Source organism: Limulus polyphemus, unplaced genomic scaffold, assembly GCF_000517525.1.
Source record: "Limulus polyphemus unplaced genomic scaffold, Limulus_polyphemus-2.1.2 Scaffold1936, whole genome shotgun sequence".
Classification (NCBI taxonomy): domain Eukaryota; kingdom Metazoa; phylum Arthropoda; class Merostomata; order Xiphosura; family Limulidae; genus Limulus; species Limulus polyphemus.
Genome location: NW_013667546.1, coordinates 77,911 through 94,275, shown reverse-complemented (window position 1 = coordinate 94,275; position 16,365 = coordinate 77,911). Strand labels below are relative to the sequence as shown.

The window sequence follows — 16,365 nt, the reverse complement described above, 5'->3', positions numbered from 1 at the left end:
AGTAGTTTAGTTAGTTAAAGTAATAGTATGTGTAGTAATATTACTATTACTTAATAGTAGTACGAACAATTATTATTAACTACTACATAATTATTATATATATATATATATATATATATATATATATATATACATTGCTACGAATACTTTGTAAATATTAGGAATAATTTTCAAATTACTGATTTGCTCTTTTAAAAATTAGACCTGAAACATTAGGACTAGATTTATAAGTCTAGAACTAAGTTATTCTAAATCTAACATTAATTGTTAACATTAAATCTTGGAGGTGATTCTTATAATGTGCATTATTTAGGCATAATGTTAGCTTTAAGCCTAAAATTTGCCTAAGCCTAGAACTAAAGCCAGACTAGTTGAATCAAAAAATATCACTAAGATATTGGTGGAGTTGTCATGTACATTGTTTATTTAATATCAAATATCTAACATTAGACTTATAGTTTTTAGGCCTAACAAGTTAACGTGTTATATTTTAAGGATTAAACTTTTTAACGTTAGATCATTTAGGCCTAATCATTAAAACTTTCAATTTCATGAGAATTTATTAGGTATAGTCTCCTTATGAGTGTAATATAATATTTATGATAGAATCTAAGCTTAGATGTACACATCTGGATATAGACCATGCCTAACATTATGCCCACTACTAGTACTAGATCTAGATTCAGACACAAAGGATAGTGTAATATTAGAGCTAAATTGTTAGGCATAAGTTAGATCTAAATTAGAAGATCTATATATAAGTCTTGTTGTGATTTATTTATAAAACAAAAGACTCAGTGGTTTTACACTGTCCAAATAAATAACTAATAGCTTCACTAATGTTAGAGTACTGTAAAAATAATACTCCGTTCTATAATTAACATTATAAATTACTGCAGATCTGGTAAGAAATTGCTTCTAATCTTGCATACAAAATGAAATAGACCTGGTGGCAGATCTAATTTGACTATAAAATTAGGCCTCATGACAGTAGAACCTACAAGATGGTGTGGCCAGAACAGAGTGAAAGAGCATGCAAGAAAACAGCTAAAGGTTGCACATACCTGGATGGCTTTATACAGAAAATAACAACCAGAGATGAGTCATTGTGGTAAAATAATTAATTTGTTCAGTTGTACTGTTTCATGTCAATAACCAGATTAGAATACAATAAAACAATTATGACACTAGATGTTACCTCAAAGTTAATGGTAATATAAAATAAAAAAAGGACAACTAAATTTGCAAAGTTAAAACCTAGTACATATTCATATATATATATATATAGCATTTCAATATTACAAGTCTCTTAGTTTAGACACCTATCATTTAAGGGGAACTCATTACTGACTTTTAAATTCTGACACTTCTAGTCATTCTGGCTAAGAAAAGCTCAATGTGCTAATTCTAGGGCCGTTTCAGACAACACTATAGCCTACCCTGTAGAAGTATATACTATTTAGTTTTTACTTTAGATACATCATGTGGCAGTATTAAATAAGATTCAGAAACATCTATTGGATAATTGATATTAAATATATTTGACAGCACATTGTTAAATTGGAGTGTTACATACTTATGCTGTACAAAATACTTCTTCTATGCTATAAGAATATTTTTTTCTCTAGTGATGGTTGTCATTTTGTACTAATAAGTGACATACTTCACACATCACATGGTATATACATACTTACATACATTCATAATAGCTAAATCAGCAGTAATTATGCTAAACCTTTAGAGTATGATCAATTATTTATGTGTAGGGTGCTAGAACGTCATTAAACCCTCTTTTAAATTTAACACTTCTCTCCATTATGGGATCTATGTCTACAGCCATTTCTGCAAGCTCATATGCCTTGCATAAGAGATCGGACACAGCCTTCGCTGTGAGGATGGGTTTAGCAGGTTCTGTCTCTTCAGCATCTTCATCATTATCACTGGAGGCTATTAGCACTTCAAGTTCTTCATTTGTTGACTCTTGGTAATGGGATTCCAGCAGCTCAACCACCTCCTCATCCCTCATATTAACAAACCCCTCACCTCCAATTTCTTTAGCGAGTCTCACAATATTGACAACTTCCTTCTCAATCATCGGAAAGCTCTTGAAGTTGCTCAGGACTTCAGGCCAAAGATGATGCCAACATGTACTTATGGTACACTCTTTCACCTTGTCCCATAATATTTTGGTAATATTGATACAGTCCTTAATGTTATAAGCTTTCCAAAACTTGGTTAAGTTTTAGAAAACAGCAGAGTCTTTAGCTTGGATTACATGTTGGTAGATATTCCTTGTATAGTAAGACTTGAATGTCTTATTACTCCTTGGTCTATCAGTTGCAGGACGGGTGTGGTATTGGGAGGTAAAAATATTATCTCCACATAAGGATGTCTGAATACAGTGTGTCAGGGGTCATAAGCAGGAGCCTTATCCATAAATCACCCGATGTATTCCTACAAAAAAAGCAAAGTGACCCTATCCTTAAAGGCCTTAAACCTAAATGCTACCTTCTGCTCCTTGGTGATGTATGTCCTGTTGCCCATCTTCTTATAAAAGAGCCCTGTCTCATATGCATTAAACACATGTTGAGGGGTATATCCTATTATCTTAATGAATTCAAGGAACCATGGCTTGAACCGTGCAGCTGCATAGCTATCGGCTGACCCAGCTTCACATTATGCAAATTAAATTGTAGCTTAAATTTGGCAAACCAGCCTTTACTTGCCTCAAACTCACTGGCATCCGCAGTACTCCCCCCTCATTGGAAACTATGTGCTTTCTCACGCATATCTATGCTATCAACAACAGATCCTTTTTTGTTCACTGATCCACACATTCAATAATTTCTCCATTTTTTCCCATGAACAGATTCATTCTAGGCACTTGAGAAACCTTAGCACTCGCATGGATTTTCTCTTTACTCCTCCTAATCATATGTACAGAAGACTCATTCATGCCCTTATCCCGACCTATGGATGTTACACTCATCCCACTTCATAACTTATCGATGACCTGAATTTTCTCAGCTAATGTCATAATTTTGAGGCTTTTCTTTACGTCATTAACACTTTCCTTACATTTAGATTCCATACTGCTATCTAAAGATAATTATGAAAACCAGCAAAAAATTGCAAAAATAAATTGACTACACAGTACTGAACTTAGCCCAATCACTTAGAAATGTGGTGGGGATGGAGTGAGGCTTGGGAAGCTGGAGATTGTTTATTTTTATCCTTACGGGTATTGTTTACTGTGCATGTCACAAGGTTTTTGTCTTACATTCAAAATTTTTATTAAACTACATTAAACCAATTAGTATAACATAAAACCTTAGCTAATAATCCATATTTTAATAGTATATATGTTTTAAGTTCCTAATTCTATAAGGAAATATTGAAAAAAAATTCTGAATTTCCCCTAGTGTTACACATCACACAGTTTCTCTAGGTATCTTCTCTATGTTATAACAATCTAGAGCACTCATATGTTTGCATGTTGGGAAAACCACACATAATTGAATTTTCTGTGTTTGGCAGATAATTGGTTGCTTTACTTTTATATGTATAAGCGAATTTGTGTTGAACAAACCCACATTGTAGGGTTTACTGTACTACACCATCACAGCTGATGAGGTCACATCTCCCAATATTGAACAACTTGCACCTTGTGTACGTTTTATGGTTACAGAGGCAAACATTCGCGAAGATTCCTTACAGTTTTATGGCCATTTATAATCAGAGGGTATGAGTTGAGAGAATAAATAAAAGCTGCATTGAGAAAGCTCAATACAAAATAATGCTTCATCCATAAGCAATAAACAAAGGAGACTTTAAGCTATAATACACCAAGAAGTACCACTGGCTGTGTGTATATTCACTGCAGTGGACATACTGGAAACAGCCTGTCTGTTCTTTCGAAACAGTCCCAAACAAGATGGAATTCTGTCATGCATTGTCAATACTGATGAGACTGAAGGGAGCAGGAGAAAACCCTATTGGATCAAAGTTGTACAAGAACAGCTGAAAGGCATGATGTTTACATTCATTTTTAATAAGAATAAATCTACTTGGTGAAAGTCTTTGAAGTCACTGTACTTGGATAACATGCAGACCAGTATGATCCAACACTTATATCTGACTGGAGTTTGATGTTAACTCTTTAAACTTGTAAGTTTTTGTGCATTCTGCTGTTGATCTAAAACATGTTTCAAAACAAACAATAAAGCTTCATGGAAATTCTGGTCTATTAATAAAAGGTGGATATTAACATTGTTTGGATTAGTTTTCAGCCAATGAAACATAAATGTTATCAAAAGCTGTCATCATTTGATGGCTAAATTGGAATTTTTAACCAGCTGCTCAGGTTTAAGGAATTAAAGCATAAGGCTTTTATTCTTCTTGCTTCCATTACTAGGTTTGACTTCATCATCACATTTCTTACAATTTACAGAATGTTCTCACATCTGGAGGAGATCACCAGGGCCAGATTAAGATGGGGACTGGTGGAGCTGCAGCTCCAGGCCCACCATGTTCAAAAAAGAAAAGGAAAATATATGCATTAGAAAATATACGTATTCCTGCATCTACAATACGAGTATTTAAAAAAAAAAATCTGAAAACACATGCAGACCTAGTCATTTGTGATAGGCCTAAATTTATTAAAAAAAAATGTTACTGTGACGTATACACAATTTCAGATGATCCCTTAAATAAAATATTATTGAGTGATTAGAACTGCATGTGACACAAAAATGATGAAATTTGTCTAGCATGCGAGAGTGTATATCATGTCTTTGAACATGCGTCTGTCAGTAGTGGATACAGGAGTTCAAATCCCACCCTTTTAGATGCAAAGTGCCCTCAATATGCAACATATTTTTCATTGTATTTAGGTTTTGTGCACCTACTATTGCACCATACACAGTCTGCAGTGCTGGTCTGCATATAAATGGCAGAGCCATTAAATGCAGCTGGTTCGCAGCTCTTGAAAACGTGTCATCTGTGGTTGTCTGTATCTCCCAACTCCTCATCAACTTACAGGTCTAAAAATGTTTACAAAAATTAAATCAATAAATAATAATATCACCAAAGCATGTTCAGCCTAGCTTTAAGGCCTGAATGATATCAATTTAGGTTAAAAAAGACAACATACTGAATACATACCTCCAGGATTTTCAGGGGAGCAGGATAGAGACCTTGAGTTTGTTTTATAACCTGAGCTTGAACTTTTTTAAACAGTTGCTCCCTGATGTAAGAGTAGCTAAAAGCTTTTTGTGTTACTCCTAAAAAAATAACAGAAAAATATATATCAATTTAACACAGCTATTAACTATCTCACTATGGGCTCAGTCGAATCAGCAGAGTTCACAACCTCAAACTGACTTTTATAGTTTACATACTATAACTCCTAATATGGTATAAAATTTTTCAAGCTTTCCATAATTACCAAGTTATTTGTAGACAAACAAAAATCAGAATTTTTAATGAAGTATTTTCACTTTATTTTCATTTTATGGAGTCAAAGTGTTGACTGCTGTGAGTGAAAAGCGATTTTCATGTAAGATTAAAAATATTTTTCTTCATCTGAAAAATCTCAAATTTCATTGTGTAACCTGAAGATGATCAATCTCACTGATCCAGTAGCCATAAAAAAATCTAAATTACCTTTTTTTTTTTCTGGAATGATTTCAAATTGTAATATGAAACTACATTTGTTTATCCTAAACAGCTTTAAACTCATAACAGAAGACACCTGTTTATACTAAATTTTCTTCTTTTATTGTCCTTTGAACCATGTCCAACTAATAATTGCACCACATAAATTGTAAATTACTTGGTGATGTGAAGATCACCTTATCCTACATAATGCATGAGCTACTCGCAAGCATACTTCATAAAAATTTACTATTATTATTCTATATTTTACACAATCTAACCTAAAAAGTTTCTAATTTTTACATTTTAGTAACTGTTATAATAATAAATAAGGAATACACATGAAAAACATGAAATAAAATACTGAACTCAGTCTTTTTTTTTTGCTGTTGACTGTCAATGACACTTAACCCTATTTTTTTATACTAATGGCACAACTGCACTAAATAATTTTCTATTCAACTAAATAATGCACCAAAGAATGCAGAATAATAACATGCAAAAAGTAGATAATGCGCCATAGTTATCACAATTTTTTTTATTTCAAACTATGTGACAAGAGCTGTTAAACATTCAGCTGAGCTTGACGATGTGTTTTCCATGGGAATAAAGTTTGAACTGGAAGCAAAATAGAGAATTCTCCGTATAGAAAAATATAGTATTAAACATCAGAGAGAAATACTGGCAATTTATGAAAGACAGGATGTGACAGGTGGGCATGGCAGGAGGGGTCTGATTTTCTATTTGATCACTCTGTAACTAAATAAAATTGAAGGCTACAAATATTATGCTTTGCTTGAGTGATGACAACATTATAATGAGAAATTTATGTTCAATTTCATACTTCTTGGAGGGGTGGTAAATAAATTAGAGAAGAGGGGATGCCTAAAGAGAAAATGTCACAATTCTCATACTAGGGGAAATTCAGGATTTTTTAAAACACTGTTTTATAAAATTAAGAACTTAAAACATATATGATTAAGAGTTGGATTATCAGCTACAATTTTATGCTAAAATTGTTTGAATACCATGATAAGAAAATAGTTTATTTAAATTTTGAATGTAATTCACTAAAAGCTTGTGGTAGGTACAGAAAAAGATGTCCATAGCAAAAAGTGTTAAAGGAGAAATCTTGCTATTATTCATATTTCATACTACAATTCAACATAATAAATACACTCTTACTTTCAATAAGAGGACGCTTTCTCTGAGGTTTCATTTCACCTCTGGCCAATTTTGATGCTGTATCCACTGCAACTTCTTCCAGATAACTAAGAGTTCGTTCTTCAGGTGTGTCCAGTCCAGGACCTTTATATATATATATATAAAAAAAGTACTAGTAAAATTTTATTTATCAAATTCCTTTATCTACAAATACTTTGTAATATATATATATATATATATATATATATATATATCCTTACTACAGCTCAAAGCGCTTCTTAAGTTACTGAGATAAATCATTATACAACTGAAATGTTTCAAATGAGAAAACAGTAAAAGACACCCATGAAATATTCCTATAAATTGCTTTTGTTTGATTATATTTTGTGAGAACAACATTCTGAACTCTTTCAGCTTTATCAATACCATTTTTATTCTGTTTTTCAGGAATATATCACATTAAATATTGTTTTCTTCTTTTAAGTGCTCCTAGAAATTACACTGGAAATGATGTACACAAGTATACTGAGATGATAACCATCCTCTGAACATTATCCATGATATGCTACTTTTTTTTAATATATGAACCTTGAGTCTCAGTGGAACATTTGGTGAGGAAATTCTCTTGCAACCATTAGTAGAATTAACAGCAGAAATCTAACATTTGTGACAATTACCAGTCTTAAGTTCAAAAACTCAAATCAAATAACAGGTGAATATGTGCCATGTTCATAGAGAAACAATGAGAATATCTGTTCATGCTGTAAATCAATTTAGTACTTTAATTGTAGAGCACAATTGCTAATAATGAACAAAAGGACTGCCAAGCAACGTTTTTCAACAAGACTTATTATTATAAGAAAACCTTGGCAATAACTCACTGTAATAACCTGTGTGAATATTTCAACAGCTTATGAAAGAAAACATGTTTACCTAAGGGCATGACTAGTTGGTCAACAAGGCCCATTTTCTTTGCTTTATCTGGTCGAATACTTCTTCCAGTCAACATCATATCAAGAGCACTTGGGATTGATATCTATGGAAGATTATATGAAAACATTTGTAGATAGTACATTGATAATATGTGCATGTGTGTGTGTGTGTGTGTGTGTGTGTGTGTGTGTGTGTGTGTGTGTGTGTGTGTGTGTGTTTATATATATATATATATATATATATATATGATATAGTATTTAGCCTTCAAGCTTTAAATTAGTATCAAGTGTTTTTTTTACTAACGAAAATGGAATTTGTGGGAGGTCAAGGAGTCATTTGCCTCCACTTTTCTTTCTGTGAGATATATTATCCACATGACATTCAAAATAATTAAGTCAGACTTTTTGCCCCCCTCATATACACACAAATCCTGCCCATGTATATTTGGTTTGCATTCCTAAATATAAAAGAAAGTAGAAGCAATAGGAAAGCTCTCTTACATTTAGTATTGTAGAAATTACTTATCATATACCAGCTATTTTAAAACAAATCATTAAATTTGTTAGGCTTAGTGAAGAACTTAAACTTCTACATGCAAAGGATACAGTCGCAAGCAGGATTTCAAGGGAGCTAAAAAAGGAAATAGGGTTTAAAGCTTGGAAAATAATGCATTTAGAGGAAAGGATGGGCTTGGGTTTAGGTTAAGCAACCAGTTTCAAGCACTTGTTAGTGATGAGGGGGAGCAGGTATGGGAAACAGATGGGATCACAAAAGATAATAGTGTAGAGGATAGGGAAGTTATATTCATAGGTGACTCTATAGTTAGACATGTAGACAGAGTAGTAGTAAATAGGGGCAAAATAATATGCTTATGCTATCTAGGAGCAGAGGTACAGGATACAACTGATAAAACCAGAGAGATAGTTAAGAGTGCTAGTAGCAATGCAGTTTTTGAGGTACATGTTGGGGCTAAAGATAGATGGATCTGAGGAGCTTATTGATAAGTATAAAACATTGATAAGGGCATTTAAGGAAAGGGATCATAGCTTGATTTTGTTAGAGATATTGCCAGAAATAAAGTTTCGGGATGAGATACTAAGTATGTCACTAGGATTGAATGCCAGGCTTAAATCAATATGTAGGGATGAGCAAATAGGTTGGTTGGATTTGTTGGATAACACAGTCCTGTGATGGTTATATAGTCTTGAAATTTTTGGTACAGTTATTCCTGTACACTAAATTCAAAAATGATATCCATTTTTCTCCATCATGTACAGATTTTTTACAAAACATCATAACACAATACATAAAAGAAAGACAACAACACCTAGTTTTGAGACTAAAAGACGTACATATAAAAAAAAAAATTCATGATGGATGAAGACGCATATTAATTTGACATCAGTGTTTTTCCATTTTCTTCAGTTTGTTTGTATTTTTCTTAACAAATATAATAATAAAAAAATGTTCATTTTGGTAAATGAAATAATAACTTGATCGAAGCAAGAGTTTTTTTCTTCCTGATTTGTAAAAAATCTTTATGTGCTAGAAAAAAATGAATATTATTTTTGAAATCTGCACAGCTTAATTATGGAAAATCTATTATAAAAAACACAACAACTTTTATGAAGTTTAAATTTGCAGGCTTGTGTAATTTTAATGGGAAAATTAATGTTTTTGGAATGGATGGCTTACACTTAAACAAGAAAAGGGCTAGCATGTTAGCTTGCTGTAGTGGCAGATTTAAACTAGGGCTAGACAGAGGTGAAGACTATAATATTAGTAAAATAGGAAATATAATTGACAGGAAAACATGTACAACCATGAATATAATTAAAAAATCTTTGATTAATTGTTACTATTGTAATGCTAGTAGTATTAGAAATAAAATTGATGAGTTCAAAGCAGTTATGGAAATTGAGGATTTTGATATTATGGATATCACTGAGACTTGGTTGGATTTGAACAATTTTGATGAGGGAAACTTTTTTGAAATACTAGGCTACAGATTATTTACTGGAGATAGAGCATTGAAAAAAGGGGAGGAGCAGCTTTATATGTGAGGAGTGAATTACATCCTGTTGAGTTAGAGCATATTAAAGAAAATAGCACTGTGGTTGAGTCAGTTTTGGTTAATTTTAAGTGGAAATAAAGAGAAAAGTCTTGTAATTGGGATTTGTTATAGACCACAAGGTCAGAATGTGGAAGTTAATGAGAAACTGTATAATGAGATTAGAATGATAGCTGAAAAAGATATTATTATGGAGATTTTAATTTCAGGGGTATTGATTGAGGGGGATAGGTTTTGGGAAATTGTTCAGATACCTTTATACACCAACTGCTGATGGAACCTACAAGAGAAGAAGCTATATTAAATTTAATATTAGCATCTAATGTGACTATGATAGACAGAGTTGTGGTTAGTGACCATTTCACTATTAGGTTTGGGATTTTACTACATGTAGAGTTGAGGAAGAATAGTACCCTAATTCCAAATTTCAGGAAAGCCAATTTTGATGGAATGAGACATGATCTGGCTTATGTAGATTGGCCTAAACAGTTGGGAAGGGATCTTGAACAGATTTAGGGAAGAATTGATATACATACAGAACATACATATTCCCTAAAGAAAAAAAATGGATATGAACTGGAAGGAAGGCCTAGAATAGCAGTCCTGTCCTGACAGAATGCATCCATTACCAAAGTCCGAAGATGAAGTACTGGAGACCAAATTCTCAGTAGTTGGGTGTTCCAACGAAAGGTCAACCCACCAATCAGAGTAGCAAAATTAGAGCCAAACCAATAGAACCTGTTTGGAGAATCTATTTGGGTTGAGATAACCAATCTGCTACTGCAGTCATCAGCCATGAAACATGGCAAGCTAGTAGGGTGATATGATAGAAGTGGTCCTGAGAAAGGATGTCCAAGATTAGAAAACAAGGAGAAATGGACCAAGTGACTCTTTGATGAGAAACACAAGACACCACCACAGAATTGTCAGACTGAAACCTGATAATTTTCCCCATATCATAAGGCATTGCTTCTAGAAAAGCAAGAAGGACTAAAACAATGTGTAGGGAAGCCTTATTATTCATGCATAGACCCCTGGAATTTCTGACTGTTGGTACATGCACCCCATTCCTGAAGTGAGGCATTCATGAAGAGATGGAATCTGGACTAGGGGGCAGTATAAGAACCAATACCTTAGTAGCATCTTGACTTAACCACCCTTCAAGATTGAAGAATGATCCTGAGTAAGGAAACTGGGGAATCCAGTGAATTGTTGTTTATGATCCCTTGGTTGCAAAATGACAATTAAAAGGATCACTTGTGCTCTCTTCCCCAAAACATGAAGATTTCGAGTGAGCCCACATTCCCAGAAGAGAAAGAACCATCCATGCATTGGGATAAGGAGAGGTAAGAATCAGGTTTGCTCTTCCATAGCACTGACCTGGATGTGAGCCAGCTAAGCCCAACTGAGAGACTTGATGAAAAATAAAATATCCAGACTGATGACATACTGAAATGAAGCAAGAATAGATGTCTCAGCTCTGAGAATGAAGCCTGCCTTGGTTTCTGAAACTAGAATCTGGGTGTGTTGTTATGACAACTGACGAGATGGTGCCAGCAGTAACCAGTTGTGCACAAAGTTATGGAATGGAGGTGATGAGAAAAAAAACCTGTATGATTCGGCAGAAACCATGTGAAGCCTATGCTATGCCAATGATAAAAACCCCGAGCTGCAGTACCTGACTATGGCAATCTGCAGATAGGAGCCAACTACAATGAACTTGGACAGCCACAATCCCTGTAAACAATGTCAACTCAGATTGAGGAATGAGTAACTTCTCAATCTTGGAGAATTGAGGCACTGATATAGACAAGAAAGAACAATTACAGGACCCCAATCTTCTGTCTTCTTAGGCCCAACAACTAACAGGAATAAAACCCCAGGAGAACTAGCACAACATTTTCACTACCTCTAGACCAGCCAAACACTGGTAGCCCTAGAATTAAGTACCAATTCATGAGAATCTGCAGGAGATGGAAATCTTACAAATTGGGTGGATAATATTGGTGAAGATGTGAATTGAAAGGACTAAACCTGACTGAAGGACCTGTAGTGCTCCTGGATCTGTGGATAAAGGTACCACACACCCAGAAATACTTAGAATCTAGCCCCCCCCCCCACACCCTGAAAGTATACAATAAACTCCGATGCTGATGGCAGTGATCTAACTGAGCAGCAGAACCCGTAGATATAGACAGAATATATTCTGGGTACCAATGTACCTAGGTGCTAATGTCAGGGGTCTGTATCCTTGAATAGGGGCAGAACCCAGATCCCCTGTAGGAGCCAATGAAATTTGAGACACCAACAACAACAAGCATGAATGTAGAAGCTAACAATCAAACCAATGTACATGCAAACCATGGTTCCAGCTCGTCATCAATGAAGTTGGTGAACCTAAGAGGCTTCCAACAAAGTGTAGTATAAGGAAAACAAAAGGTTGGAGTTTAGAGTTGTAATTCTGTAGACATACCCTGTCCCATCAGGGGACATTAATATTCAGGTGAACTACAAATCCATAGACATACCCTGTCCTACCAGGGGACATTAAGGTATACAGGTAAACAACAAACTCTGCCAAAGAACCCCGAAATTCAGGAGCAGATGTATTACTTGAGAGTCTGAATATGCTTTCACCTGCAAGCGGTAGGCTAAATCACGAAGTTCCGACAACCTTGTTGGATAAGGCATAACTTTCCTTTACGTAACTGATAAGTAAACCTTCCTGCATGAATTACAATGTCCATGGATGGAGAGAAAACTAAATATTTGTTCTCAGACTTTGAAGCCTTCAACTAAGAGGCAGGCTCAAAAGCAACTGTGGAAAGACCCAAACCATCACACACTCAATGAACCAACTGAAGAAAACGAATCAAGGCTGCTTATCCCAAAGTAGCCTCCTTTTTGTTTTGTATTTCAGTTAAAGACTGTGTTGATTAATATTGATTGGAACAACGTTTAGTCAAGTAAGTTTGTTTTGTGAGAGCAAAGCAGCATTCAGACCAATGCTTAGATGGGCAAAGGAAGAAACCCTGGCAGTTGAGTAATAGCTTTATATAAGTGCAAGATGAAGAAAAAATAATATTATGGTTAAGTACCATTTTCTATCCTCTGTAATTTAAGATATTAAGCTTTAGAGTTATTTATGCCCTTGTGAATTATAAAAAACTTTATACTATTTAGCCTCAGAAAAAAAAACAGTATATTTTAAAACATCATTCCTGTAAACTGTAAGTTGTTTATTATCATTACACAATACACTGGTTATATAATGTTGACATTTGATACAGCATTCATAATAAAATTATTGTTATTATGTCACAAATAATGACACAAAACAAAGGTTTTGTTAAAAGCAAGAGAGAGCAAGTATAGCAATGTGCAGACAAATCTAGCACTGAATCTCAACTTTGTATGGTAGAAGCTAAAAATTTCATAAATGAAGAAAACAAGTCAACATGTCAAGTTCTTTTATGTGTTTCACTTTTTATCCTATGTGTTTTTTACTATCACAAAATAAAAAACAACATGTCCAGATTGATAAAACACAGAACAAAAACTTACAAGTTTTGGGAGTCTCTGTGTCCCCCCAGCCCCTGGGAGCAGACCAAGCATCACTTCTGGTAGTCCAAGCGTTGTCTTTTTGTCCTTCACAGCAATCCGATATTGGCATGCTAATGCAACCTACAGTTTTTCCATACTATGTTAAGAACTCTTATTACCTTTTATTTTTCTAAAAGTTAATAACTTGTGAATAAATACTTTAAAATACTGAAGCTACCTATGCAACACTTGTTGAGCCAATGAGCTGAGAAATGCAAAATGTATACAACTCCAAATAAAGAGTAAACCAATTTATAATTTGATTCATAATTTATAATTCTGAAATTATCCAATAATGTATAAGCTTGCATTATCTTTTAATTTTGATTATTACACTGTACAAGAAAGGTTTTATGATTTCCTAGACATCTTAAAGGAAATAACAGACCAGAAACTGATTAATATACATTGAAAACATTGGTACTTTTTCAAGATGTTAGTTTCTCATTATCTATTTCTTAACTCTTTCCCTATGGGTACTCTTTTTTGCACATGTCAAAATATTTTTAAAGATACATTCAAAATTTAATTAAACCATTTTATTATCAATGTACACAAATACACTTGGCATAAAAAAGTTAATAAACTTTTAATATCATACAAGTTTTAAGTTCTTAATTTTAAAAGGAAACGTTTAAAAAATCATCAATCTCCTCTAGTATGAGAATTGTGACATTTCCTCTCTAGGCCTTTCTTCTTCTCTAATTTATTTGCTATCCCTCAGTGAAGTATGTAAGTTAATGTAAATTACTCATTATAATATATTCATTATTCAGGTAAAGTATAATTTTTATAGCTTTCAATCTTTTTTGTTTATGGAGCCATAAACTGGAATATCAGACCCATTTGCCATGCCCACCTGTCACATCCTCTCTTTCAGAAATTGCCCAAAGTTCTCTCCGATGTTTAATACTATATGTTTAATAGAAAGCCAAAGTTTCAATCTATCAAATGACATATTATATTACATTGTTTTTTGCACAGAGAATTATCTATTTCACTTCCAGTTTGAAACTTTATTCCTACAGGAAACACACTGAAGAGCTTAGCCGAGTTTTTAAAGGCTCTTATCACATATTTAGAAAGCCAGAAAAATTATGATAGTTATAGGAAAATATCTGCTTTTTACGTGTTAGTATTCTGTGTTCTTAAGTGCATTATTTAATTTATTAGTACCATTAGTATAAAAAGTAGGCTTCAGTTCCATGAATACTCCACAGCATAAGAAAAAAAAATCCAAGTGCTATATATATATATTGTTTGATATGTAGCCTTTATTATTATAAAAGTAACTAAAATCTAAAAATTAGAAACTTATTAGGTTATGTTAATGAAAAAACAAAAATTATTCTCAAGGCATGCTCATGAACAGCTCGCATATTACATAATTTGATATGATAACATGAGCAGCATGTTTTGCCAAGTGATTTACAACTTATTAATCACACACGATTAAAAGATCAATAAAACAATATAATTAAGTATATACACACACTGTTATGAGCTTTAAGCTATTTAGGACAAAGAAATGTGGTTTCCTGTTATAATCTGAAGTGATTATAGAAAAAAAAAAGTGTAACTTAGATTTACTTTCTAGTATTTTATGGTGGTTACAAGGTCGGTCAAACCAACTGACCCCGTACTGAGTTAAGGTAGAGAAAATAATGGATACAATACAGTATTTTTGGAAAAACAAAACATATTTGATATTTATTTTAGGAGGTTTTACAAATTATGCAAAGGAAATTTTAAACATTTTCAAAAGAAGAAAAGTATTTTTTATTTTAACATCGAAATCACTTTGCATTCAGAGCAATCAATACTTTGAGTGAGTTTGTCTCCATTTATTCATGAAGAAAGTTTTAGTAGAAATACTTATTTAAAAAAAACCTGATTTTTTGTGTACAAATACTGCTTACTGATAATGTGCAAATTTTGTGAAGATATGCAAAAATTATCATAAGTTATAGTATAATTAATCTTATGGTTATGAATTAGATTCAGTGCATGTAGCCCATATGGAAAGAGTTAACCCTTTCGAGACGGGTCACAGGTGAAAGGCCGTGTCATCTCGTTTGTCGACTCACATTCAAAATTTTGTTGAACTACTATTTCATGAATTTATGTCAATAAATTTTGTATCAATCTGTAGATTATAATTCAAATTTTAGAACTATACATTACTCAATCTGTTATTTTAAAAGTAAATATTAAAAAAACACAGATAAACATCGATTTTTGTGTGTCACGTGGTAGGTTGAATGCAGCATTGGTTCAAATTATATGTTTGTGAAGTCAAAATACCAAATCTATAGTTTCTTACAAATTAGAAACTCAAATTACATATTGACATGCTAGAATATAAAACAAGGTGTTTTGTATTTGTTAAGATATTGCTCATGTAAGAAATCAAACACATTGGCATCCCACTCACCTCTTTCCATTTTTGGAAATGCTCCCTTATATACACTTACTTCTATATATGACATGAATAACCAATCGGAAGCCCAGAATGTCCCCCTGAGTGGCTTTCTCAGCCATATCTTTCTTTTGAACCAAGATTTCAATGAGGTAGGTTGTGTCTTTAGTCTGCTCAAAATTTCATATTTGTTTTAGACCCAAATATAGCTTAGTTAGTAAGTTTGAGAAATTATAGTAAAATTCTATGGTATTGATGTAGTAATTTATGATTTTTTATTATTCAAAAGTATATATAAAACCTAAGAAATATATTTTGTTTCATATCCTCCATGTGCAAAGTTTTTAGACTTGGCAACCTACGTCAAGCAGCAACTGAGTACAAAGGTCCTAACTAGAAGAAATAATTGTTTGCTTTACTTCTTTATTTACTGTTCTATGTTTTAGGAAAAATAACTAAGAACTTATTTCAGAATAGCAATAATCTATATATATATATATATATATATATATATATATAT

General features: G+C 33.1%; 1 protein-coding gene across 1 annotated transcript in view; it reads right to left on the bottom strand.

Annotated features, from left to right (window-relative positions):
* Positions 1-16,365, bottom strand: part of LOC106465418 (trifunctional enzyme subunit alpha, mitochondrial-like) — a 71,509-nt gene that overhangs the window by 32,353 nt on the left and 22,791 nt on the right. Inside the window, exons 7-10 of the mRNA XM_013925644.2 lie at positions 13,388-13,507; positions 7,753-7,855; positions 6,841-6,963; positions 5,164-5,282 (exon numbers count right to left, since the gene is read on the bottom strand). Of these exons, the coding sequence (XP_013781098.1) occupies positions 5,164-5,282; positions 6,841-6,963; positions 7,753-7,855; positions 13,388-13,507 (465 nt within the window). The remainder of the gene's footprint in view (positions 1-5,163; positions 5,283-6,840; positions 6,964-7,752; positions 7,856-13,387; positions 13,508-16,365) is intronic.